This window comes from Loxodonta africana, chromosome 18 (assembly GCF_030014295.1).
Source record: "Loxodonta africana isolate mLoxAfr1 chromosome 18, mLoxAfr1.hap2, whole genome shotgun sequence".
Classification (NCBI taxonomy): Eukaryota; Metazoa; Chordata; class Mammalia; order Proboscidea; family Elephantidae; genus Loxodonta; species Loxodonta africana.
In genome coordinates this window covers 48,846,213-48,871,376 of record NC_087359.1, presented here as the reverse complement: position 1 = coordinate 48,871,376, position 25,164 = coordinate 48,846,213, and the positions used below count along the sequence as shown (strand labels likewise).

At 36.6% G+C, this 25,164-nt stretch overlaps 1 protein-coding gene across 6 annotated transcripts in view; it reads right to left on the bottom strand.

The window, feature by feature from the left end:
• Positions 1-25,164, bottom strand: part of VMP1 (vacuole membrane protein 1) — a 123,092-nt gene that overhangs the window by 48,403 nt on the left and 49,525 nt on the right. For all 6 annotated transcript variants that reach the window (XM_003414579.4, XM_023553526.2, XM_064271310.1 and 3 more), the window contains 2 exons: positions 24,514-24,681; positions 17,619-17,750 (listed from right to left, as the gene is read on the bottom strand). In XM_003414579.4, coding sequence (XP_003414627.1) covers positions 17,619-17,750; positions 24,514-24,681 — 300 coding nt within the window. The remainder of the gene's footprint in view (positions 1-17,618; positions 17,751-24,513; positions 24,682-25,164) is intronic.

Here is a 25,164-nt window from a genome sequence, read left to right as displayed (position 1 = left end):
TCATAGGAAAATGTGAACAGAAAATGGCATAAAATGAATGCTAAAACATTTAGTGGTATATAAATAATTACTACTAAATGTTTTTTCATAGTCTGTAAGGTCATGATGAAACACATGTTCCCTCACTATCAAGGCTTCAAAAGAACCCTTGTACTTTGGAGGAGGGGTTCACTGGGAAAATGTGTATTCTAATTCATAATGGGAAAATGTACTGGCCATAAGGATGCGAACTACCATTACAACTTATTAACTTTGTGTGTGTGTTTGCTAATAAATAACTTGAAATTCCTAAACAGGAGGGATTCTATTATGCTAGAAAGGTTTTTTTTTTTTTTTTCTGCCTTAAAATTTTTAATACTGATTTAGGAAATAATATCGGAGTCATTATTCCTATCCTTGAGCACAGAGAATGTGACCCAGCTCCAGCTGGACTCACAAGGACACATCAACTGGGCCCCGAGGTATAAAGACAACAGCTATGATAATCTTGGGAAGTGTCTTTCAGGGAAACTTTCACATAAGCCGATTAACCAGAACACAAAAGACTTTCCACTTTTATCTTTTTCTATTAGTATTTCTATTAGTATCCGGAAACCCTGGTGGTGTAGTGGTTAAGTGCTATGGCTGCGAACCAACGGGTCGGGAGTTTAAATCTGCCAGGCGCTCCTTGGAAACTCTATGTTCTATAGGGTCGCTATGAGTCGGAGTGAACTCGACGGCACTGGTTTTGGTTTTATTAGTATTTAATGAACAGAAAATTTGTTGGACCAATGAAAACCCTTTTGACTGTCATTACTGAACCCTGTACAAGTGATTGTTAAAAAAGACAATTCAAAATGTAGGATCACAGTCTCTAGTCAATCTGTGAAAAGGTGAAGCTTTCAATGGTTTTGTCTATTTTGTAATGTTAATATTTACTGGTCATTCTGTAATATTCCTTGGACTTTAGCAGACATGGTTGCGGCAGCGTGTGTGTCTGTTTTCCCATTCTTGCTTATTCTGTAATATTTCTTGGACTCAGGTAGGCATGGCTCTAAGAGGATGCTGGTCTGTTTTCCCACCTTTGTCTGTTCCGTAATACTTCCCTGGATTCGAGCAGACATTAGCTCTGACCCAGGCTTGTCTGCTTCCCACTTCTGCCTTTTTGAATATACGTCGAATAAAACTTTCTTCTTGCTTTACTAAACTTCGTGATGTTTTTTCTCTACAACAATACAAACTAGTAAACTATAAGATATTAGTTAGCTGCCATCGAGCTGGCTTCAACTCTGTGGAGATCTTTGCCATGTACAACAGAATGAAACGTTGTCTGGTCTTGTACTACCCTCATGACCACTGGTATGTTTGAGTTCATTGTTGTGGCTATTTGTAGTGTGACCCTAATACTCCCCAGCATGTTTTTTCCTTTTCAAAACAGGCAACTGAGAGCTTGACATTAATTAACACCATGATGAACCCATAAGTTTTTTTTTCTTTTTTTGCCTGCCTTCTCCTTTCCGTATACCTTTGTTAACGACTTTGTTTTGGTCTGTCAGGCCACCTGTGACTTACGACCCCACCCATAGGAAGATTAGAGCCCAGATGTTTGGCATGTGTATCTTTAGCCTGATAAGGAGATATCTGGCATGTATCTCTTTAGTCTGAAAAAGAGTCTCTTGTAATTATCTTCTAATGAATAACTCATTCAGCCATGCCATCTGCGGGCTACAAACACACTTCTAACCTTTGTAAAAATCATATATAAGTTCTAATGTAAAAATGTAAAAATGCCTTTTGGGACTCCACAGAGACAGTATGCATTGCTGTTGGCATTGGTGGACACCTCCTAAATAAACTTTCTCTATCCGACTCGGAATACATTTTATTGGCTTGACTGCTCCAGAGCACAGGCCCTAATTGGGCAACGGTAATGCCTTCCACCCAGGGGGCTCATCTTCCAGCACTACATTGAACAATATTCTGTTGTGATCCTTAAGGTTTTCATTGGCTAATTTTAGGAAGTAGATCGCCATGCTTTTCTTCCTAGTCTATCTTGGTCTGGAAGCTCTGCGATAACCTGTCTACTATGGGTAACCCTGCTGGCATTTGAAACAACAGCGGAATAGCTTCCAGCATCATAGCAACACACAAGCCACTGCAGCTCAAAAAACTGAGAGACAGAACCTGTACATAGACCAAGATGCAGTTGTTTGAAGAGGACAAGGGGATACTGTGCAGCTTAACATCAGGAAAAGTCTGCATCACTGTTTTATCCTTTTACCATATTTATTAATCTGTATGCTGTGCAAATAACCCAGGAAGCTGGACTATATGAAGAAGAATGCAGCATCAGGATTGAAGGATGACTCATTAACAACTTGTGATGTGCAGACGACACAATCTTGCTTGCTGAAAGCAAAGAAGACTTGAAGCACTTACTGATGAAGATCAAAGACTACACCCTTCAGTATGGATTACACTTCAATATAAAGAAAACAAAAATCCTCACAACCGAACCAATAAGCAATATCATGACAAATAGAAATGACTGACATTGTCAAGGATTTCATTTTAACTGGATCCACAATCAACACCCACGAAAGCAGCAGTCAAGAAATGAAATGACATATTGCACTGGGTGAATATGCTGCAAAAGTGCTCTTCAAAGTGTTGAAAAGCAAAGATGTCACGTTGAGGACTAAGGGGCACCTGACCCAAGCCATGCTATTTTCAATCGCCTCATATGCATGCAAAAGCTGGACAGCGAATAACGAAGACCAAACAAGAATTAATGCCTTTGAATTATGGTGCTGGTGAAGAATAATGAATATATCATGGACTGCCAGAAGAAAAAACAAATATGTCCTGGAAGAACTATAGCCAGAATGCTCCTTAGAAGGCAGGATGGCAAGACTTTGTCTTTTGTACTTTGGTCATGGTATCAAGAGGGGCCAGTCCCTGGAGGACATCATGCTTGGTAAAGTAGGGTGTCAGCAAAAATGAAGAAGACCCTCAAGGAGATGGACTGACACAGTGGCTGCAACAATGGGTTTAAACACAGCAACCATTGTGAGGATGGTGCAGGACCAGACAGTGTTTCCTTCTGTTGAACACAGAATCACTATGACTCGAAATTGACTTGATGGCACCTAACAACAGAGGAGTCATAAAATGTTTCATGAAGGCAGCGGCATATAAGCTTGAAATGCAAGCAGGAATCTGAAAAGTGGACAGGCATATGGCAAGAAATGACAGTGTAAGCAAAATTATGAAGAGGAACAATACTACATGGCTATGGGGGAAAGGTGAATTATTACATTTCACTAGAACAGCAATTTCCAAACCTTAAAAACTGCAGAGTTCTTAATTCAAAAGAAATTACAGCACACTTTGTTGTTGAGTAGATATTCCAGGAGTTCCTTAAACAACTTGAAAAGCACCAATCCCGAGGGTAAAGAATTGTTAAAGGGAGATAAAAATGGATATATAGTTTGGGGGTCAAGTAATAGAGGAAGCTGGATTAAATTGTTTAGATTTCACTCTTCATGCAACTAGGAGCCATTAAAGATTTCTGAGTAGTGAAGTTCCATGACCAGAGATATTTTATTCTTTTAATTTTATTTTGGTTTGTTGTTGAGAATATACACAGCAAAACACACACCAATTCAACAGTTGTTACCTGTACAATTCAGGGACACTGAATAACATTCTTCCAGTTATACAACCATTCTCCTCCTCCTTTGACCAGAGATATTTTAAAGAAAAGTATTCTTTCTTACAAGGTGTGGCAATGGATTGGAAAAAAGGAAACTAGTGAAGATTAGGCCTTTTAGGAAACCATTGGAAAGGTTCAGAAGAGGTGATAAAAGTTTGCACCAGTAGTGGGAAGGCAAAGCAGAGGGCAGATATGAAGAAAAGTGTGGAGGTAGAATTAACAGGTCTTGCAGAATGACGGGATGTATAGAGGGAGTCAGATGGCTCAGATTTTGACAAAAAGTGACTGTGAGGATGAAGAAAAAGATCCTAAAGAGAATAATTTAACCCTGCATGAAATAATCCCCAAAGCACATAAACAGCTATCTAGACCTAACCCCACCCAGTGCTGTCCAGTTGATTCCGACTCATAGCGACCCTATAGGACAGAGTAGAACTGCCCTGTAGAGTTTCCAAGGAGCGCCTAGCTTTTATAAATAATGCTAGGATTGCTCAAGGCCATAGGAAGCTACAAGTACTCATGTCTATTTCCCACAGACTTCTAGTGAAAACATGATAGAAAGCCAAGAGCAAAAGGAAATCAGTTTGGTGGAAAAATACTGCCTAATCTCAATACTGTAGTCATGAAATTAAATCAGGTATCATAAGGAATCAGAATACAAATAAATACTTTAATAATTTTTCTCCAAATATCAGTCAAAACTGGAATTTGAGTAAATATTTAGCTTTAAAACTGCTACTTAGTAACAATTTCCTAGTAAAATCATATATACCCTTTAACCTAGTCGGAGAACACATGGTAAAGCAATGAGAGCCATTTTTTTTTTTTAGTTTTCCTGCTGATGACTTATTCTACTAAAGGGCATTACCTTCAAGAATAAAAAATACATTTTCTAGCTCTTCTCGGGCGGTCCTAATATTTAAATATCTACTCAAAGTCATTAATTTCACTTAATTTGCTGTTTTAGTTACAATTAAGTCAGATTTTTCTGTATTTTATTGCTCCTATCAAATTGGGGGTTTTACAAAACACATGTATCTATAAGCAAATTCCAGCACCAAAGTCAGATAAACTCTTGGCTCCTTGTTAAACTGATTACTGTAAAAACTTTTAAATCACTAAGATATGACCAAAAATATGTCAGTAAAGTAACAGTTTACCAAATAATAACAACATTTTTAATACACCACTAATAACTATTTAAAAAATGTAATAGGAAAAATCATCCAGTTTACAACAAAACATAAAAGTAAATTAAAATCACTGGGAAACTAGTGTTAGAACAATATGCCAATTATTTAACTAGGAACCTCAAAAACAGAAAAGTTAGATTCCTATATCATATTGTGTATATAAATTTTTAAAGGATTATATTTAAATGTAAAATAAATAAATAAAACCATAAAAGTACTAAGAGAAAAAACAGCTGAATATTCATTACATAATCACCACAATCATGATAAATGGAGAAAAAGATTGAAATTGTCAAGGATTCCATTTTACTTGGATTTACAATCAATGGCCACGGAGGCAGCAGTCAAGAAATCAAATGACGCATTGCACTGGGCAAATCTGCTGCAAAAGATCTCTTTAAAGTGTTGAAAAGCAAAGATGCCACCTTGAAGACTAAGGTGGATCTGACCCAAGCCATGGTGTTTTCAATTGCCTCATATGTATGTGAAAGATGGACAATGAATAAAAAAGACCGAAGAAGAACTGACTCCTTTGAGGCCTGGTGTTCATGAAGAATATTAAATATACCACCGCCTGCCAAAAGAACGAACAAATCTATCTTAAAAAATTACAGCCAGAATGCTCCTTAGAAGGGAGGACGGTGAGACTTTGTCTCACATAAATCGGACATGTTATCAGGAGGGATCAGTCACTGGAGAAGGACATCATGCTTAGTAAAGCGGAGGGTCCGTGAAAAACAGGAAGACCCTCAACGAGATGGACTGACACAGAGGCTGAAACAACGCGCTCAAGCATAAAAACGATTGTGAGCATGGCGCAGGACCAGGCAGTGTTTTGTTCGGTCATGAGAATATTTAAAGACATAGAAAAGTGTACACAGTAAGTGTTTATTTTCAAACCAAGCCACAAAACAATATGATATGTAATAAATATAAATTTCTTATAAATATTTATAAGACTCTTATAAATGGTAGAGGGATGATTTTTACAATAAGCTGTAACATTTTTGTAAATAATTTTACAAATCAGTATTGAGTGTCCATGATATATATGTGAAAAAAGGAAGTTGAGGCTAATGTGTACGGTATGATTCTAGTTTTATATAAAAAGAGTTATATATGTAAAGAAAACAGTTCAGAACATGGTGACTATTACCCTACTTTGGGGAGTATGAGTGTGGGCTATTGCTTTTTACTTTATAGTACTTTTAGAATGCTTAAATCTTATTACTGTAAGATTTAATTGTGTAATTAAAAAACAGGCAAATCTGGAAAAAATAATAGAAGCAAAGATCCTAAGACCAATCTGAGATGGAGAAAATTAATAGTATTTTTAGAATAGTGGATTTAGAAATAAAATGAAAAAAAAAAACCTCTTAAATTGTTACAAATTTATCTGCAAAGTAAAAAACTGAAAAACAAAAACATGAATGGTTCACATCAATGTGTCAAAATAGCTGAGGTATAAGATTAGATCTTACTTTGATATATTAATAGCCCAGGGTTAGCAAGAAAAAAAAAACAAAACCCAAAAACTACTCTTTGCCAAGCCACGGCATAAAACTCTTCTTTGAATAATGAATTAAAATATTAGTATTCTCTCAGATAATCTGTAATACGAAAAGGTGGCAACAGCTCCCTCCCTAACTGTCCATCTTCCCTACTGCAAGCAAGCAAACGAAACCCCACACAACCCGTTGCCTAAAACTGGAGGAAAATATGTAGGCATAATTATAGTAGCATACCTCAAAATCTACAACTGGCCACAAAATTGACAGAAAATGGTAAAGAAAACATGAAAGTGAAGGAAGAAAGAAAAAATATAGGGGGTATTTTTTAATAGTTCTTTATTTCATTAATCTGGATGGAAATGTGGATGAATTGTGGTGCAATAAGCAAAGCACTAATCTTGGAGTCAGAAAACTGGGTTGAGTTTTCACTCTGAGATCAACTGGCTGTGTTTGTGAGTGTGTTTCCTTGTTTACAAATCACAGGATAATATCTTCTACTCACAGTTGTATTAGGCACTTTATTCAAGTACCTAATACACAGATTTTTACTGACTCCTTAGAAAGAAAACTAAGAGGGAACACCACCAAGTTGTCATGGTCCGTTACTATTTTCTCTTTTATCATATTAATTCACATAATTACTTTCTAGGTTGACTGTATAATAACTTGACAGTACAAAATTGATAATAGCAACTTTGGGTAAAAAACGTTACATAAAATCTTCATAATGAGTATATAATTTCTGATTAAAGGACATGAAACAGAACGTGCACATCTTGCTTACTTGATTTTTCAACTTAGGCAAATATGAAATTACTGGATAAGAAATGTATGGTTTATCCTAAAATAGTGATTGTAATTATTGGTTTTATAGGATGAAAACAGCCAAACCTCATAACCATCAGAAGTATTGTATACTGTCTGGTTTCTATGACTGAAAACAGATGAAGTGCAATTAGAGAAGACCCAGCCAAAAAGTAACTAAAATAATCAAGGTCATAAGACAGGAGCGAAAAATATTATTATCTTAACAGTGGATAAAGCCTGAGAGAAGAAACAGTCAAAGTCTTTAATTGTTCAAATATACGGGTAAGATAAACCATGATTTACTTCTTCACATTCTAAAAGATGTGAATTTTGGGAAGTTGAGCCTTTAGATGGTAATATGTTTAAAGAATGTATCCCAGGTTCAAAAAGCTGCAAAGAATCAAATGCATCGTCCATTCCAATGTTATAACCAATGTAGGGAGTGCCATGTATAGGATTCCTGAAACACCATATAGAGGAAGGCACTTATTCTGTTTGAAACAGCAATTCCATTTGTAGACAATTAAACCTGACAGCAAGTTCTTTTTTTATGTTGGGCCAAGATGGACATCAGAAGATTTCTACCCACTGCAGTTCATATAAGGTTTCTCTTATATATGGCTTTTCTGGCCTTCGAATTCTGCCAAAAGTGGCTGGCTGGGCCACAATCTTACAAGGGATTGGTTAGTCTACTGTGCAAATAGGGTGTGTAAGACTACACAATAGGATTAAGTAACCTTGCAGGGATTGGCTGATTACTATGCAAATTAAGTTGACTATGGCCTACCAAGGGGATTGGCCAGTTTGTGATCCAGTAAGAGGGCCGTGACTTGAAATTGACAAGAAGTAGGCTTACATGACAGCCAACTGCACAGAGGTTGAGGGGGACCTCACTACAATCAAGAAGAGCCTGAAGTGGAGTGTGTCCTTTGGACCCAAGGTCCCTGTGCTGAGAACCTCTTGACGTAGGAGGGAGAGCTATAATACTGGAGATGGTGAGAAATGGCAGCAACAGGAGTGGCAGGAACCAGGAGATTGGCAGGAGGTGGCTGAACCAGGCTTGCCCCATGGTGCCATGCAAGAGAGATCTGAGAGATTTGAGTGCCTCTGGGCAAGCTTGCTGGCAGAGTGAGGTGGTTCCAGGCACTTGTCCCTAGAGCCAAAGAGCTGTTACACTTGCTAGTGCAGAGCACCATCAAGATAAGGACTGCCTGCAGGCACAGCTGACAGAAGGGCTCCCTGCCTGTAAGCATGGCAGAGAAGGACCTGAGAGCCCTCCTGGTTGAAAGCTGTCCTGATTAATGAACTGTATCCTGTCTCCTGAGTTGTATCTTGTTATTTCCACATTGATCCTGACCCTGAGTTGTACCTTATTACTTCCCTCATTAACCACATAACTGAGTATGGCCTGTGAGTTTTGTGTGGCTATTGCAACAAATTATTGAACTCAGAAGAGAAGTAGAGAGTGTGATGGGGAGGATGGCTGATGTCAGAAATGGTGAAAAACCTGGAGAGTAGAGGTATGTCTGACCTGTACCTCACAAGAATCTGTTTTGGGCTGATGGTGATTCTCATCTCCACTCCTGAAGTTAGATGAGGTCTGATGCTACTATCATACACCCAGTATTTCTACTATAAAACTTGCCTCTGTAGCTTCTCAGCATGAATGTGTCCTCTTGCTTCCGAAGTAAAACTTTTTTGCATATTTGATAAGCTCATCACTTTCTCCTTTAAGGTTAAACGTGTCTTTTCGACATTTACATCACATGATTTCTAGATCATTTACCATCTGATTCCCTCCTCTGAAGACAAACTCTAGTTTGTTAAAGTTCTATCTTGTTAAAAATGATACTACAGGAGGCTTCCCATTTCAAGATGTCCAAACAAAGACCATCACCCCATGATAGATAAAGATGGCTGAGGTTCACTCTTCAGCCTAAGATTAGACGGACCCACAAAACAAAAAGAAACTAAAGGGGTACACCAGCCCAGGGGCTAACGCTAGAAGGCAGGAAGGGACAGGAAAGCTGTTAATAGGGAACCAAAAAGTCAAGAAGGGGGAGTATTGACATGTTGTGGGGTTGGTAACCAACGTCACAAAACAGTATGTGTACTCACTGTTTAATGAGAAGTTAGTTTGTTCTGTAAGCCATCTAAAGTAGAATTAAAAAATAAAAAAAGATGGCTGAAAATTCTTTGATATTCCTACCAATGAGAGGTAAAATCTAATTACCTCCCCGTGTATTTGGGCTAGCTTTAGCGACCTGTTGAATCAACAGACTGTAGCAGAAGTGACTGGGATTTCCAAGGTTATATCACAAGAAAAAGCCTTGAATTTTCTGTGTGGGTCTTTGGGAACCCTTGTTCTTGGAACTCAGGGGCCACGCTAAGAGGAAGTCCAAGCAGCCCCATGAAGAGGAACTGAGCCCCCCAGCCATCAGCTCCAGCTGAACTCCAAGCTAACACTCAGCATCAACTTGCCAGACATGTGAGTACAACATCTTAGAAGTGGATCCTCCAGCCTCAGTAAAGCTACTTTGTCCAAATTGCATATCTGTAAGCAAAATGAATGAATTTTGGGGTAGTTGTTACTCTGCAATTGAGAACTGGAATATCCCTTGTCATCAAAATAACTGCAAACCATAGAAAACAGAAAATGGAAAAATGAACACTGTCTTTGACGAAACCAATATTAATAAGCGAAGACAGGGACAGATAGAAGATTATACCTGAAAGCCTGCTAGGAAGAACACGAAAAAGAAGCAAACAGATTTGCCCTGTAGAACCCCGGAAAGGTTCTTCAGCAGAATTGCAGAAGTGGCTGGGGAAGGACTGAAAACAAGGTGACTGTATAAGTAGTCCCATCCCTACTTAGGACAGTCAGATAAGCTGAGTAGGAAACATAGGTATATTCCCTAGAGAAAGTAAACCACAGGTTCCTAGCTCAGGACATATTTGTGCTTAAGTCTGTGCAGGCATTCGGGACTGAACACAGAGGAGGTTAAGTGAAAGTCTACATACTAAATGTAAATCTCTAATCGCCCTTTCCCCAATGTAGCATTAGAATGTCAGCAGCCAGGTTTACATTACCCAGGCAAAAAATGGGAGGATCTTTCACTTGAGAAACTAAACTATCCCAAAGGAAAGATCAAGAGATAGAGTTGCTCAATAAATACGCCAGCTGCCACTCCATCATCCCACAGAGAAGTCCCACTATCACTAAGTCTTGTCTCCACAGTTTCTGTTCAGCCTTTAAGTGCCTTACTCTTACACATTTCCCAAAAATAATGGACTCTAGATTGATAAAATCTCTTGAGAACCTAGCAGAATAAATTTAAAAAGACCCATACCTCAGACAATGAACTTAAAAACTCCTAGAGATAGAGGAAAAAAAAAAAAACTCCTAGAGAAAAACAAAACAAAAAAATTGGCTGCCTATAAAGAGGAATCAGAGGGGCATTAGCCTTCTCAATACTAACAGCACAAATTTGAAGACAATCAAGCAATGCCTTCCAAATTCTAAGAAAAAAAGGATTTTCAACCTAGACTTCTATATTTGGATAATCAATTAACTGTGATAGAAGAACACAAGCATTTTTCAGAACGAAAGGCTCCATATTTTTCGCCTGCTCATCCGTTCCCAGGAAGCTACTGGCAGGTGTTCAACCAAAGTGAGGGAGTAAATCAAGAAAAAGAAAAACCAAGAATCCAAACCAAGAGAGAAGCAAAAGGGAATTATATCATGGTAAGTGTGCAGAAGGCCAAGAGAACAGCAAGTCCAGATTGGTGAAGGAGCAGGGAGGGCTCTACAATGACGACTCCAAGAAAAAAATGGAATTGATACTTTCTAGGTGTCACCAAGTACAAAGTGTTATTGAGAGATGTTTTATAGAGCTGGTGGAGGCGGGGCAGAAGACAAGTCAGAGATTTAAAGAAACAATACAAATGAAAAAATGTTAACTCCAAGAAAAACAACAAGCTTTACAGAAAAGAAAAATAATCTCAGTCTATGAGCTGGCTTAACGGAGAACAATACTTACACAAAGAATTAACGAAAACACTGAGTATAAATTTAATTTTAAGGGATGTGGATCACATATTTAGAGGTGTTGTTTGTTTTATAAGCTATGATTCTGGCCCCAAACCCAGACCTGCTGAATTAGAATCTAAGGATGAAGCTCAGTAACCTGCAATTATAACAAATGATAGTCCAATATATCTGATCCTATCTAATTCTTTTGTACAAACACAATCTTCTCTGTTGTGCCTAGAGTGCGTAAGCACATTTAATGACTCAGAAAAAATGTTTCAAATATATAAAACAAGGTGGATCAAACAAGAATTGTCAATAAATGCTAACACCACTGGATAAAAGGCTGTATGGAAACAAGATGCTCCCTTTTCAAAATATCAGATCACTTACTGATTACAAAAGGAAAATAAATACCTGTACAATCTGGCAGACACCATGTTACCTAAATGATCAAACTGACATAATGTAATTCTAATGTGAGGCACTAAGAATACATATAAACACCTAGAATACACAGCTGTCAATGAGAATTAACGAAAATAAAAATGTTTAACTTGAATCCAGGCACAAGGAGAAATTTAGAGAAAACCAAATCAAGGAGATGTTCTGCAAAACAATTTACCTGGATTCTGACAAAGCGTCAACGCCAAAAAAAGGTTGAAAAAAAAAAAAAGGGCAAGAAGCGCTCTAGATTAAAGAAGACTAAATAGAGGGACATGGCAACTAAATGCAACCATAGGTGGAAAAAAAAGCAACTATAAAAAATACTGTTGGGACAATTGGGAATATTTGGATGTGGATAAATATCAACACGCATGAAATTTACACTGTGGTTTTGTAGGAGATTGCTCTTGTTAGAATATAATGCTGAATGGGTTAGGGATGGATTATTGTGTCAGCAACTTTTCTCAAATGATTCATATACAAAAAAGACTTTGTGTGTGTATATAAATATGTATATACACGTACACATACATCAAGATAAGTCTCAGAAAAAATGCCTGGTGATCTACCTCCAAAAAAAATCAGCCACTGAAAACCCTATCGAGCACAGTTCTACTCTGGCACACACGGGATAGCCATGAGTGGGGATGAACTCCACTGCAACTGGTGTTGGTATACATACACCACGTTCACACATAGAGCAAACAAATATTACAAAATGTTAAAAACTGGTGACATGAGAGGTATAGAGGTGTTCACTGTACAAGTCAACCTTTCTGGAGCTTTAAAATAAATTTTAAGGTAAAAAAGATAAAGTATGGATACTGTGATACTATTTTAGTAAAATAAATATAGTTTATTATACAAATACATATGTAAGTACACAGAAAAGACAAACCAGTTAAAGTAATAACAACAGTAGTTAGCTCTGGTGGTAGGATCAAAGGCAGTTAATTTTCTTTGTGCTTCTTCTAGATAATCTTTAATTACTATTTACCACCTCGTGGCACAGTGGTTAAGTGCTCAGCTGCTAACCGAAAGGTTAGAGGTTCGAACCACCAACTGTTCCACAGGGGAAAGATCTGGCAGTTGGCTACTATAAATATTATAGCCTAGGAAACCCTATGGGGCAGTTCCACTCTGAGTCACAATCAACTTGATGGCAACATGTGTGGTTTGATTTTTTATATATGATAAAAAGAGCCCTGTGGCACAGTGGTTAAGCGCTTGGCTGGTAACTGAAAGGTTGGTGGTCTGAACTCACCGACTGCTCTATGGGATAAAGATGTGGCAGTCTGTTTCCATGAAGATTTACGGCCTTAGATACTTTATGGGACAGTTCTAATCTGTCCTATGAGGTCTATATGAGTCAGAAGTGACTTGATGGCAACGAAATTTCGTTTTGCTACACATGATAAAAGTTTTGAAAAACTAAAATGTGATACTGTAATAATTAAAGAAAAAGATTGAAATTATATTATTTTTACCTATCAATTGGACAACAAACAAAGCAAGAGAGCAGGAGGGAATACAGTATTGGCAAGAGTCTGGGAATGAACAATCTCATATGCTGGTAGTAGGTGTATAAATTGATAGGTCCGTGGAAAGTAATGTAAGTACCGTATTTTTACCCAAATAACATGTGCCTTCTATGTTTGTTTGCCAACTACCTCCCCACCACCACCTGGTGGGGCGGGGGGAAGGTGCAGATGGCAAACAAACCTAGAAGGCCTGTTATTTGCATAAAAATATGGTAAATAAAATTAAGGTTGTATCACTTGTCCATTATCACATATGAGGGCTGGACAGAGAGAAGCACTTCAAAGGTATAGGTAGCCATTGCCCAAAGCAGTGCAAACCAAGGAATGATGAGGGGGAATGTAGATACCAACAGAAGCCAGACAACGGTTTCCAATATGACCACCAAATCCCAAGTCCTAATAGACCATGGGACAATGACTTGAGAATCAGTGCATCTTTCCCGGGTAACCACTATTAGTCCTATAAGGTGTGCAGCAGCAGGGGTTAATTTATTTAATGCGCTTAATAATTCTCCTAAGCAATGTTAAAGAGTTCAGATTAATTGGTTAACACACGTCAAAACCATAAAAATGCCTAAACCTTTTGATGCAATAATTCCACTTCTAGGATCTTAAGGAAATCAGAGACATGCACCACTATTTATATACAATGATTCTCTAGCTCACAACAGTATTTCTAAGTCAAAAATGGAATCTAACTGTTCAAAATGGGAAGTTGTTAAATGAATGATAGCATATTTACATGACAGCACATAATGTCCACTGAAGACCATGTTCTCAAAAATATTTACGAATGTGGGAAATGGCTCCAATTTATTAAATGGAAAGATTAAAGGTGTAAATCAGGATATGATGGGGGTCTGAACTCAATTTTGTTGGAGAAAATACATATATGTGCATATAAAAAAAATTAAAGACAAATCAAATGTTGAGAAACAGTAAAATTATGGATGATATTAATTTTTCTCTTTTGAAGTTCTTTTCTGTATTTTTCATTCTTTTTTTTTTTTTTTGCAGTGAATACATTAGTTAGGTAATTAGAAAAAACAATCTACCTGAATGGAATGAAATAGTTTTTTTTTTTAATTAAGGAAAAGTAAATTTTAAACTGTAGAATGATATGCAATCATTCCTAGGTATTCAATAAGTAGTTTAGAATAATATGAAAATGAAAATTAATATGAAAAGTTCCATATTTTTCTTACTTTTACCCCAAATTTTAAGTGCACTGAGAGCTTAGAAGTGGGAATATGTATTCTGCAATATCTATTCCAATAAGGGAACAGAGTACAAGAAGTCTCGATAGGATTTAGTCTACCTTTTCTTCCGTTAATTAGCTTTGCCTAATTACAATTAAAAAGAGCCCTAGTGGTACAGTAGTTAAGCACTAGGCCGCTAAGTAGAACCCATCAGTGGTTCCAAAGGAGAAAGATATGACAGTCTGCTTCTGTAAAGGTTACAGACTTGGTTCTCATAAAAAGACCAGACTTAATGGTTTGACTGAGAGTAGAAGGACCCCAGTGGTCATGGTCCCCAGGTCTTCTGTTACCCCAAGACAAGAACCATTCCCAAAGCCAACTCTTCAGACAAGGATTGCACTGGACAATGGGATAGAAAATGATACTGGTGAAGAACGAGCTTCTTGGATCAAGCAGACACATAAGACTATGTTGGCATCTCTTGTCTGGGGGGGAGATGAGAGGGCAGAGGGGCTCGAAAGCTGGCCAATGGACACGAAAAGAGAGAGTGCAGGGAAGGAGTGTGCTGTCTCAAAAATATATAAATTTTTGTATGAATGACTGACTTGATTTGTGAACTTTCACTTAAAGTACAATTAAAAAAAAAAGATTACAGCCTTGGAAATCCCATGGGGCAGTTCTACTCAGTCCTGTAGGGCTGCTATCATTCAGAACAGACTTGACAGCATCCAGTAATAATAATCACAATTAAACTAAAGAAAGAATAAAAAAATTTCAAAAAGATTGGCATGCATCAAAAAGTGTAAAACACTAAAACATTTTACGTGGCTATCAGTGCCCTCTGAAATTTTTGAGTAGCTTGGTAGCCCTACATGTAGACAGGTTTGTTTGTAGAAATTCAGGATCAGGTTGTTTCTGGTCTGTTTGGCACCCAAGCCACAGCATAAAAATTTAAAGCTGCAAGCCACCTTAGACTTACTCTATTTCAACTTGCTGATTTTATACAGATGAAGAAAAAAAAGCTTTAGAGATGTTAAATGACATACATTAATCAGTGCCACAACAGCTGTCAAAAGTGGAACACTCGCCCTTCTGCTTTTGTGGATGGGTAAGGTTTCAGTAATTGGAACATACCAGTGATGCTGGCATTCTGAGTTGGTTCCAGCTCTAACTTTAAAGGCAGGTAATAATGTCCCGATCTACTCTTTCCTATAAAATTAGAGGAATGGTACTTCCCAATATTATCTCAGAGCTAATACCAAAAACCAAACCAAATCCGTTGCCATCAAGTTGATTCCAAATCATAGGAATCCTACAGGACAGAGTAGAACCACCCATAGAGTTTTCAAGGAGGGCCTGGTGGATTCAAACTGCTGACCTTTCACAGCAGCCATAGCACTTAACCACTACGCCACAAGGGTTTCCTCAGAGCTAATACAAAGGGCAAATTAGATAATACATTTTAAAAAGCATTAAAAGTAATGAAAAGTTTATGTTAGTAGTAAATATTAGCATTAACAAGCATCACGATGTCAAGAACAGAAGGTATACTATTCAGTTGATGGATGAGGCAAAGCAGACACAAGGACAACCTGCCTCTTTCCACGCAGATCAGATGTTTCATAGCCCTTCACTTGTTTTAAATTTGGCTATTCTACATTCGTGTTTGAAAGTTTTGTTTTCAATTAAAAGAACTGTCCTTGGTTGATTTTCACTTCGTGTTTTTTTAAAAACCCCATATAACATTGAAATATATGTTTTTCTTCTTTTTTTTTTCCTTCTAGGGCAATGGTTTTTAACTTTTGTGGGTTCAGATTCCTCCGAGAAGAAAACTATGAACTCATTCCTCAAGAAACTGTATGTGAACATATGTGGACACACACACTCACAAACAAACAATATCCAAAATTTTCAAAAGTTAATGAACAAATTTGGGGAGGTAGATACATTTCATAAGTAATCTTTTAAAATGCCTTTTTTATATCCTTTTTGTTTATGTCTATGTTGACTTCTGCTGCCATCCCTAAGATGAAGACTCAATTAGTTAATGCTCTTAGTTTTCCTACAAAAGCTAAAACATCTATTCACCAACACTGAGATAGAGGCTGACACACAGTTTGTGTGCAGATCAAAATGCCTCAGCTAAGTATGGTATAAAAAAAAAAAAAAAGTATGGTACAGCTTGCCTAAACCTGGAAGTTAGTTTTTTCTAGTTTGGAGGTTTACCTTGGCCCATTTTGAGGATACTTTCTAGAACCCTCAGGGGTAAAGAGCCATTATTATGACTGAGGGTAAGGCTAGTCTAAATCGCTGAAAAGTTTGAATTATTAAATATAAATTAAAAAGGAAGTTTTATTATTATCTAGTATAGCTAATACTACATATTGCTTACTAGTTTAAAGCTTTAATGACTATTTAAGAATGTGATATAATTAGTATATTCACTTAGTAAACATTTCAGCAGCTCTGAGCACCATGGGGGATAGCATTAGGATGAAATCACATTGCTAGCAGTTTTAGGAGTAGAAATGGCCACTACAGAAATAACTACAAATAAAGTTGTATGAAGTTCGGAGAAAGGAGAGGAACTTTAAATGAGTTAAGACAAGTGTGTGTGTTTTGCTGAAGGCTTCCTTAAGATTAGATTTTTCTTTTTTTTTGAGCCTCGAAGAATAAGTAGTCTCTATCTGTAAAAACATACTTGACATGTAGAAGTTCCTGGGGGAAAATGACATCTTTCAAACTTACTTATGATACTAATCGGTCTGGAAAAAAAACTTTTTTACCCACTGCCAGTACAAAGGATAAGTTTACTTTGGAGTAAGAGCTGGTTCACCTATTTATTTGTCCCTTTTATTTATGCAGTGTTCTGCTTGGTAATGCTTATAAACATATAACAGAAAGAATGTTTCAGCTCCTTACCCCTTTAACCTCATTGACAACATGAATGTACCTTGATATCTGACAACAGGTATTTTAGCTTAGTATGAGTTCCCTTATCAACTCTGTACTTCTGTATACGAAGACCAAGATTATTATCAACTTTACATTTCAGCTCTTCTGAATATTCTATCCCAGACCATATTTTTACTTTGGCAGTTTTCTTCTTCAGAGTAACTACCAAATATTCAACATTAATCATAACCTCCTTAGGGATAATTAAGGTGTTCTATTTATTGTTACCCACTGTTCTTACTTGTGCAGTCTCTGCATGTTCCAGCATCTCTTCAAATTCCTGATACTCTTCATCGTCTGGTTCAGCACCTGAGAGGCGAGCTGCCCTCGCCATGAAATATGGAGGCAGTTCTCCGATTGCTGTACCAACACCCTAGACGAAAAACCAAAACATTCACATGAAGTTTTGCTCGCAACACAGTGACACTAAATAGATTAAATCTAAACCGACCTATGTTGCCAAAAGCATTCTGAGATGCAATGCACTGGGAGGAAAGCATACGTTACATCATCACAAGGACCTAAGTTTGAACACTAGCCCTCGATCTGTGCAATGCCAGGCAAGATAATACACGTAAAAGTCCTAGACAATCCTTTGGTGTGTTCCAGGCACGATTCTTCCTCTCTACCCTGTTAGTTTAGAAATAGTAATGAATAAATCTAGAAAATGCATTATTTTTATAACAATGTTATACCCATTTTTCTTTTTTTATGATTAGAGCCAACATATGTACTTATTCTGACATTTTTGGTAGTTTTTTTTCCTCCTGTTCTAATATTCAAATCATCTAGTAATGAAAATTCACCAGCACAGCTGTTAGATAAATATTTTCTAGGAAACCTTCCGGCATTTCGGATGTTGCTTTAATCCCAATACTACTTCTTTGTGTAGAGTTAAAACTTTTAACAAATTGTGGTCAGGAAGCTCCTTGAAAACTCAACATTAGGATGGATAAATTTTCACCACAGGAAGAATGTTTATTTCCTCAGGACACTGAGTGACTCATGTTTTAATCACTTTGTGAACTTTTGTTTTTGAAGAGAATTTTTATTATTTTGTTTTTAAATCAGCTTAGGACATAAGGATAAAAACAAAAGTCGATGAACTAGGAACTTGGTTTGGATTTTTGTGTCTTAAATACAGAATAAGTAATAATGCAATTGGCATATAGTCTCTAGGGAAGTTCTCATCTTTAAGCCATACAGACTTCTTTTTGCACTGAGTGTGATAGTTAATGAAAAAGTCTTTCAATTTGCTCTGTCCTAGGGCGCTGCCTCCAGCCGCCTTGCAAATAAACCCCACCAGACAAGATCAAATTCAAACATTTTGTGATTACATTGTTAAATGTCAATGTGTAAAAATCAACAATTTCTAAGTGCAACTACACTATCTATATGTGGCACTGACTTAAGTGCCAAAAGAGTAAGGTTATATTTGGTCGATGAAGAGATGGGGGGAGAAAGACACATAGAAGGGTACAGGGATAAAACACAAACCATATTTTGGTAAATAAGAAAAGTTAAAGTTGGTCAATTTTGGAGAATGCTAAGGAACCAATTCATTATTTTAAAAACTGGCAAAGTCAAATATATAAGAAAGAAATATATACAACTATGAAGTGTTATCTTGTAAAACAAAACGAACGAAAAAACCGTCAAGCCCCCAGATCTAACTATATCAGCTTACAGGAAACACAGAGAACAGAGGAACACATTTAAACGACACCAACTGGAAAACAATCAGCAAAATCCTGACTGTGAAAAACTCTATTTGACAAACAGTGCAGCTTCTTCAACAAATAAACTGAAAAAAAAAAAAAAAATTTATCCAGGAAGATTTGAACACTAAATTAGATAACCGATTTTAAGAAACCATTGTTAATTTCTTTTAGCTGTGATAATGGTACTGTGGTTATTATTACTATTATTATTAAAGTTCTTCCTTATCTTTCAGAGGTAACTTATGGTATTTACAGATGAAATGTGGTATGATACCTGGGATTTCCTTCAAAATAACAAGAGAACAGGGACAGGTATAGACAAAATAATTTTAGCCATGAGTTAATATTAGTTGGAGTTGAGTGAAAACGTATTGAGCTCATTATACAATTCTCTCTGCCTTTAGATACGTTTGAAATAAAAAGAAAAAAAATTAATTGCCACATTTTCTTCAAAACATGAACTTCCCTTAAAACCTGTTAAGTCAGTTTTCAATAGTTCTGAAAGCAACCCAGAAGATTCAAACTCATGACAAGTTTCCTTAGAGTAAAAGGAAGTGTTACATGGACTGAAATGAAATCCAAAGATTATTTATACTTAGATAACCATATTTATTGTATTAACTCCGCTCATGTTTTCCCATATTAACAAGGAACAAGAACCATTTTTAAGATGATCGCGAGTCAGTAGTCTTTTTACACAAATAAATAAAAAGGAAATACAGTCACATAGGCAGGTCCCAAAAAACATATTATATCAGAGACATAATATATATCCTAGACACAGTTATCTAAAATTAGATACTTGTTTCACAACTCTTACAATTTTACAATTCTTACAAAACCACAAAAAAACTATGGAACACAAAAAACTGTGAGGTTAGGTTTAATTAAGGGGAGGGACTGACTGGCTTTCTTACTGTAAAAGAAATCCAACAGATCAAAATCAGATAGCTTTTAAAAACCACCTACTATATAACAACTAGGGTTTTGGGGTTATATACCAACTTATTATCTTGGATTTTTACTACTGAAGGAGTGTGTAATATGCAAAAAATATGCAAATCCAAGGGATAACACAGTATCTTCCTGAAGTGCCAATTTTATTCAAAGATTATTAAGGGAAGAGATCCTAAATTTTTGTGCTTTTAAAAAGTTTTGTCAAGTAGATTCATAAGCAAATCAGCAGCCTCTTCTTTTTTTTATGTTAGAAAATTTATGTTTAATGGTGCAAACCTGGAGAACAGAAAGTTTTATTTGTGCTGACTATTCAGGAAAGATGATAGCTTTAATATGATTTAATACTCTTTAAAAATAAAACCATTTAAATATTCCAACTAGAAACACTGGTGATGCAGCCAAATTATAGAAGTTCAAAAAAGACACCAGCTGAAAGAGGTTCTCTGCTGATGAACCACATCACACAATCCATGTTACTGTGTTCCAAAGACCTATAAGAACAGGTTGAGACACAGAGGTTTGTCTTTACAGCTGGAAGAACCATGTATGTTAATGATTTTACAGACTCACTGATACTGAAGTCTAGAAAAAAGTTTTAATATGCAAAGTACAAACTAGATAAAAATTTTCAACAAGATATTAGCTTTTTTTAATCAAGCAAGACATTATCCTGGGGGGTAACATATGTGGATGTGTACACAAATGGCATCAATTCTATGAGAGACTATAAAGAATCAGGGCCACAGTATGCTCTAAATAACCTTTTCTCATCCTTGGTGATATTGATATTCACCAGCACCCCTGGCTCCTGCCCATCAGATACCAGTAGCACACCCACAGTTGTGACAACCAAAAATGACTCTAGACATTGCCAAAATGCCCTGGGGGTGGTGGGGGGCGCAAAATTGCCTCCAGCTAAGTACCCCTGCTCTACATGGACAAACCTGTACTGAAACATTCATTAAAATCATATTACCATAAAAGATTTACCTCTTCATTTTGTCAGTGGGTTTAAGAGAGAGGTAAAAATGATAAAGTTCGTAAACCACTGTGTAAAAAAAACTGTTGTCAAGACTTTTCACATTTATTAATTTGGGTTGTCATAATACTGTGATACTAAGAGAGAGAAGAGAAACTGCCTGGATGCTCAGCATGGTACAATGTCTATCTTTTCAAAAATCCAACCAAATTTTCTAAAATGGGCAGACTAAAATGACCAACGCTCTGTCCATTAACAAAGCTGCAAAGAAATTTTTGGTTTGATGATTCTTTAATACATCTGATATATTTCGAAGCAGTTATGACTGAAGTAATGTCTTAAGTCGGTGAATTCACTTTTCATAGTAAACCTACATGTGGACTATAGTTTAAGAGTAGAGTCTAAAAGAGACACTGTCACATGAAAAAATGTTTAGTTACTACAAAAGGGTTAATATTTGTTAGTACATTTCATTCTACTAAATTAAATATAATTATATTCTCGAATCTAGCAAGAATTTTGAGACTTACAGAGATTATGAATCTCATGTTAAGTAACACAGTGCAAATGGATTTAACTAGGACTGACTCTAAAACCCAGGTTGTTTCTACAATGTTATGTTGTCTCCCCTTTCAGATAGTCAATAGTCAAATAGTCAATAGTTCATTACATGAACATCTACTATAACATTTACCCATATAGTTGATATTTCTTTCACTTTGCTGTTTTGATAACCTTTTCTTAGTATTTTAGTCTAGCAAGCTAAAACACAGAGAAAGCATACCATTTTTAAAAAGGAAACTCATGGGGGAAAAGCTATAAAGAAAACAGATTTCTTCTTTCTCTTCTACTATCAAAACAATACAATGGAAAACAGCAGCAAAGAACTTCTGAGGGGACCAATTCCTATCTGATTACACCTTCCTGGGTAATGGTATACTTCAAAAAATATGTTCTCTTTAAGTCCACTTCTTGGAAAATAAAGCTCTAAATATATATTCACATGTATTTATGATTTCCTTACATTAAGTAGGAGCCCTGGTGGCACAGTGGTTAAAAGCTACAGCTGCTAACCAAAAGGTCAGCAGTTTGAATCTACCAGCTGCTCCTTGGAAACCCTATGGGGGCAGCTCTACTCTGTCCCCTAGGGTCACAATGAGTCCCAATCAACTCGATGGCAATGGGTTTGGTTTTTTTGGTTTATATTAAATAAGTTACGAAAGAACAAATCAGTGCCATGGCCAAAGAACCAGTAAGGGACTATTTTGTAGGGGCAGACACGAGCTTGACATGCTCATTAACTTCAAGGTGGAGGTGCTGAAGGAGTTCCTGCAGGTGCACAGGAATCTGGTGGTCACGCTCACGTAGGCCTATATGTATACGCTGCTCAAGCCCAGAGTCTTCAGCACTCTTGAGCATGCCTATTATCAATGGCTAGATTGTAATGCCACTAATAGTATCTGAGTAAGAATTTACCAGAAAGTTCAAGAGAGCAAAAAACTTACTCTTTTGGTGATATGGCATAAAGATGCTGACCTCAAATTAATTAAAGAGTGAAAGCATCAAGAGGGGAAAATAGGAAACAAAAAGAACCAGTACCTAACAAGCTGTTTTATAGCTGCATCTCAAATGATGGACAGGAGATTTGATAACTCCTCCCCCACTGAGAAGAATTATAATAGGTCACTGTTACTAATGGTGTCAGATTCCTCAGATGTGTTAAGGCAGTAAATGTTGAGAACAACCTAAACATAACTTGGTTTGTGCTACACTTTTTTACATGAGAAAAGATAGTTCAAAAGAAGAAAGCAAGAAGAGCATACATCTGACCAATCAACTGGTCTTAACTGACATTCATCTACTATGTGCAAAGCCTTATTCTGATTGCTGTGAAAGCAATAAACTTAAGTTATGGTCTGTATTTTTTAGGAGCTTAAAATTTATTTGGGGCAGTAAGCCATTACTCCAGCCAAGTTAATTTAAGGCATGCATGGAGCCAGGCCAAATGAGCAATACAGACAATACACACCATGGGAGTTTGGAGGAGGGCGATATCACTGCCAGCTGGGCTGGAAGTTTTCCTTTGCTGGCATTAGTGTTAATCCAACCACGTAAATAATTTGAAAGAACAGAAGTTTAATATCAAAAGAGATAGAAAACCAAGGTCTATATAGTCCCTTTCTAGTATGTTTCAAGTATCTTCTGCTATTTATAATAATAATTTTTCATCAAAGGACTACTGTGGTCAAATTTATAAAACATATGCAACTAGTACAATGAATTTGTTTCCAGTATTCATAAAAGAGCAACAGGAAACATGACAATTTTTCCTGTCTTTCATATTCAACAAGTTCAATGTATGGCATTTCCCTTATAATTCTTTCAAAACAAAATTGCTAACACTTTAATGTGTTTCAAATCTCTGTCGCTTTTGTGGGCATAGTATTTATGTTCATTTTAATTAGTTAAGATTTTTATGCAATCTGTCCCACACTCTTTATTCCCTAAGAAGCTGCAAGGGGAAAAAATGCTTCAGGAAACACATAACTTAATGAACACACAAGATGAACTGAAAAAGAATTCAAATGGTAAGAAGAAGTCTTTGACAAGTGAACTATTCCTCAATGATGGATTGTCTGAATTTAGGCATACAGCAATAAATAGAATGCTTTGTGTGGATTAAAGTACATCTGCCACTGAATGTTTTGTCCAGAAAAAATTTCCCAAAATAAACTTAAACAAAACACAAAAAGGACAATTGGTACAACCAAAAATAAGATCACCACATACAACTATATAGCCTGATACTTCCATTACAGTAAAGCTTAGTTTACTAAGAGACATCTGACCTGAATTCAGTATTATGACAAACAACTCAGAAAATGAAATGTTCTCTAAGAACAAACACAGAGTATTTGAATCCAGGAGCGTGACATATATAAACCACTGCTCAGTATTCATTAAGGAGCCCTGGCGGTGCAGTGGTGAAGTGCTCAGCTGCCAACAGAAAGGTTGGCAGTTCAAACCCACCAGCCGCTCTGTGGGAGAAAGATGTGGCAGTTTGTTTCTGTAATGATTTATAGCCTTGGAAACCCTATGGGGCAGTTCTACTCTGTCCTAGAGGTCCGCTCTGAGTAGGAACTGACTTGACGGCAATGGGTTTTTAACTGTTTATCAAGTATATAAATACTGGAATAAATTTTACATAGTTGTACAGTTCCACCACCTATACTCCTTTTCCCTACTATTGTGTACTTGGTATCATGCTTCTGTGGTGCCCATAGTTTCATGCCTTTCTTCTAAAATGCCACTCATGAGAAGCATCTTTTGCCTTGGAAATAGGTAGCTAATGACTTCATGAATAATGTACGTAGGCAATATTTACTGACTAGGTATATGTTTGGATTTCACTTCAGAGTATAACAAAGTATCACGATGGTGAGGTAAGTTTTAGACAAATATGAAAATACCCAACTTACCCACATGCAGGCCTCAATCCTAACTTTTGAGATGATGCTCCACAAAGAAATAGTTCCTTCAATGCTCTCTTCATCTGGACAAATAATCTGATCAGGGTACGGTGGTTCAGGGAAATTAACTGAATTACATTCATAAGCAGCTAACGTAACTGAAGCTATATGTGGACCCTACGAAACAAATTCAAGAAAACTGATTAGAAATATACACGTTATTTTAATGATACCTTGATCACTATATGTTTCAAAGCAACTTCCTGTGCCCCTATTCCTTTAGGCACAATTTAAAAATACCACTCTGTTTTCCTTACTTAAAATCACTAGGTAAAGTAATCACTTCTTTCACTTTTCCAGTGAGATCCTAAAGCAAAAATAAAACTATGGAACCAGGATTAGTGAATAATGGAAACTTCTGTGCTGCACTGTACCTTCATTTTGAAACATTACAAATTAATAATAATCATAAATAAAATGGATTAATACTTAGATGTGTGATGAAGCTTTAAACACAGTGGTTCACAAAAACACATACATACCAAGGGGATGTATGTGCATAAGAATCACTTAGGAAGCTTGTCAAAAACATAAATTAGTCGGTCTCGAAACCATACACTGATCCAAAAGGTAGAGCTGGGAAACTGTATTTTTTAAAAC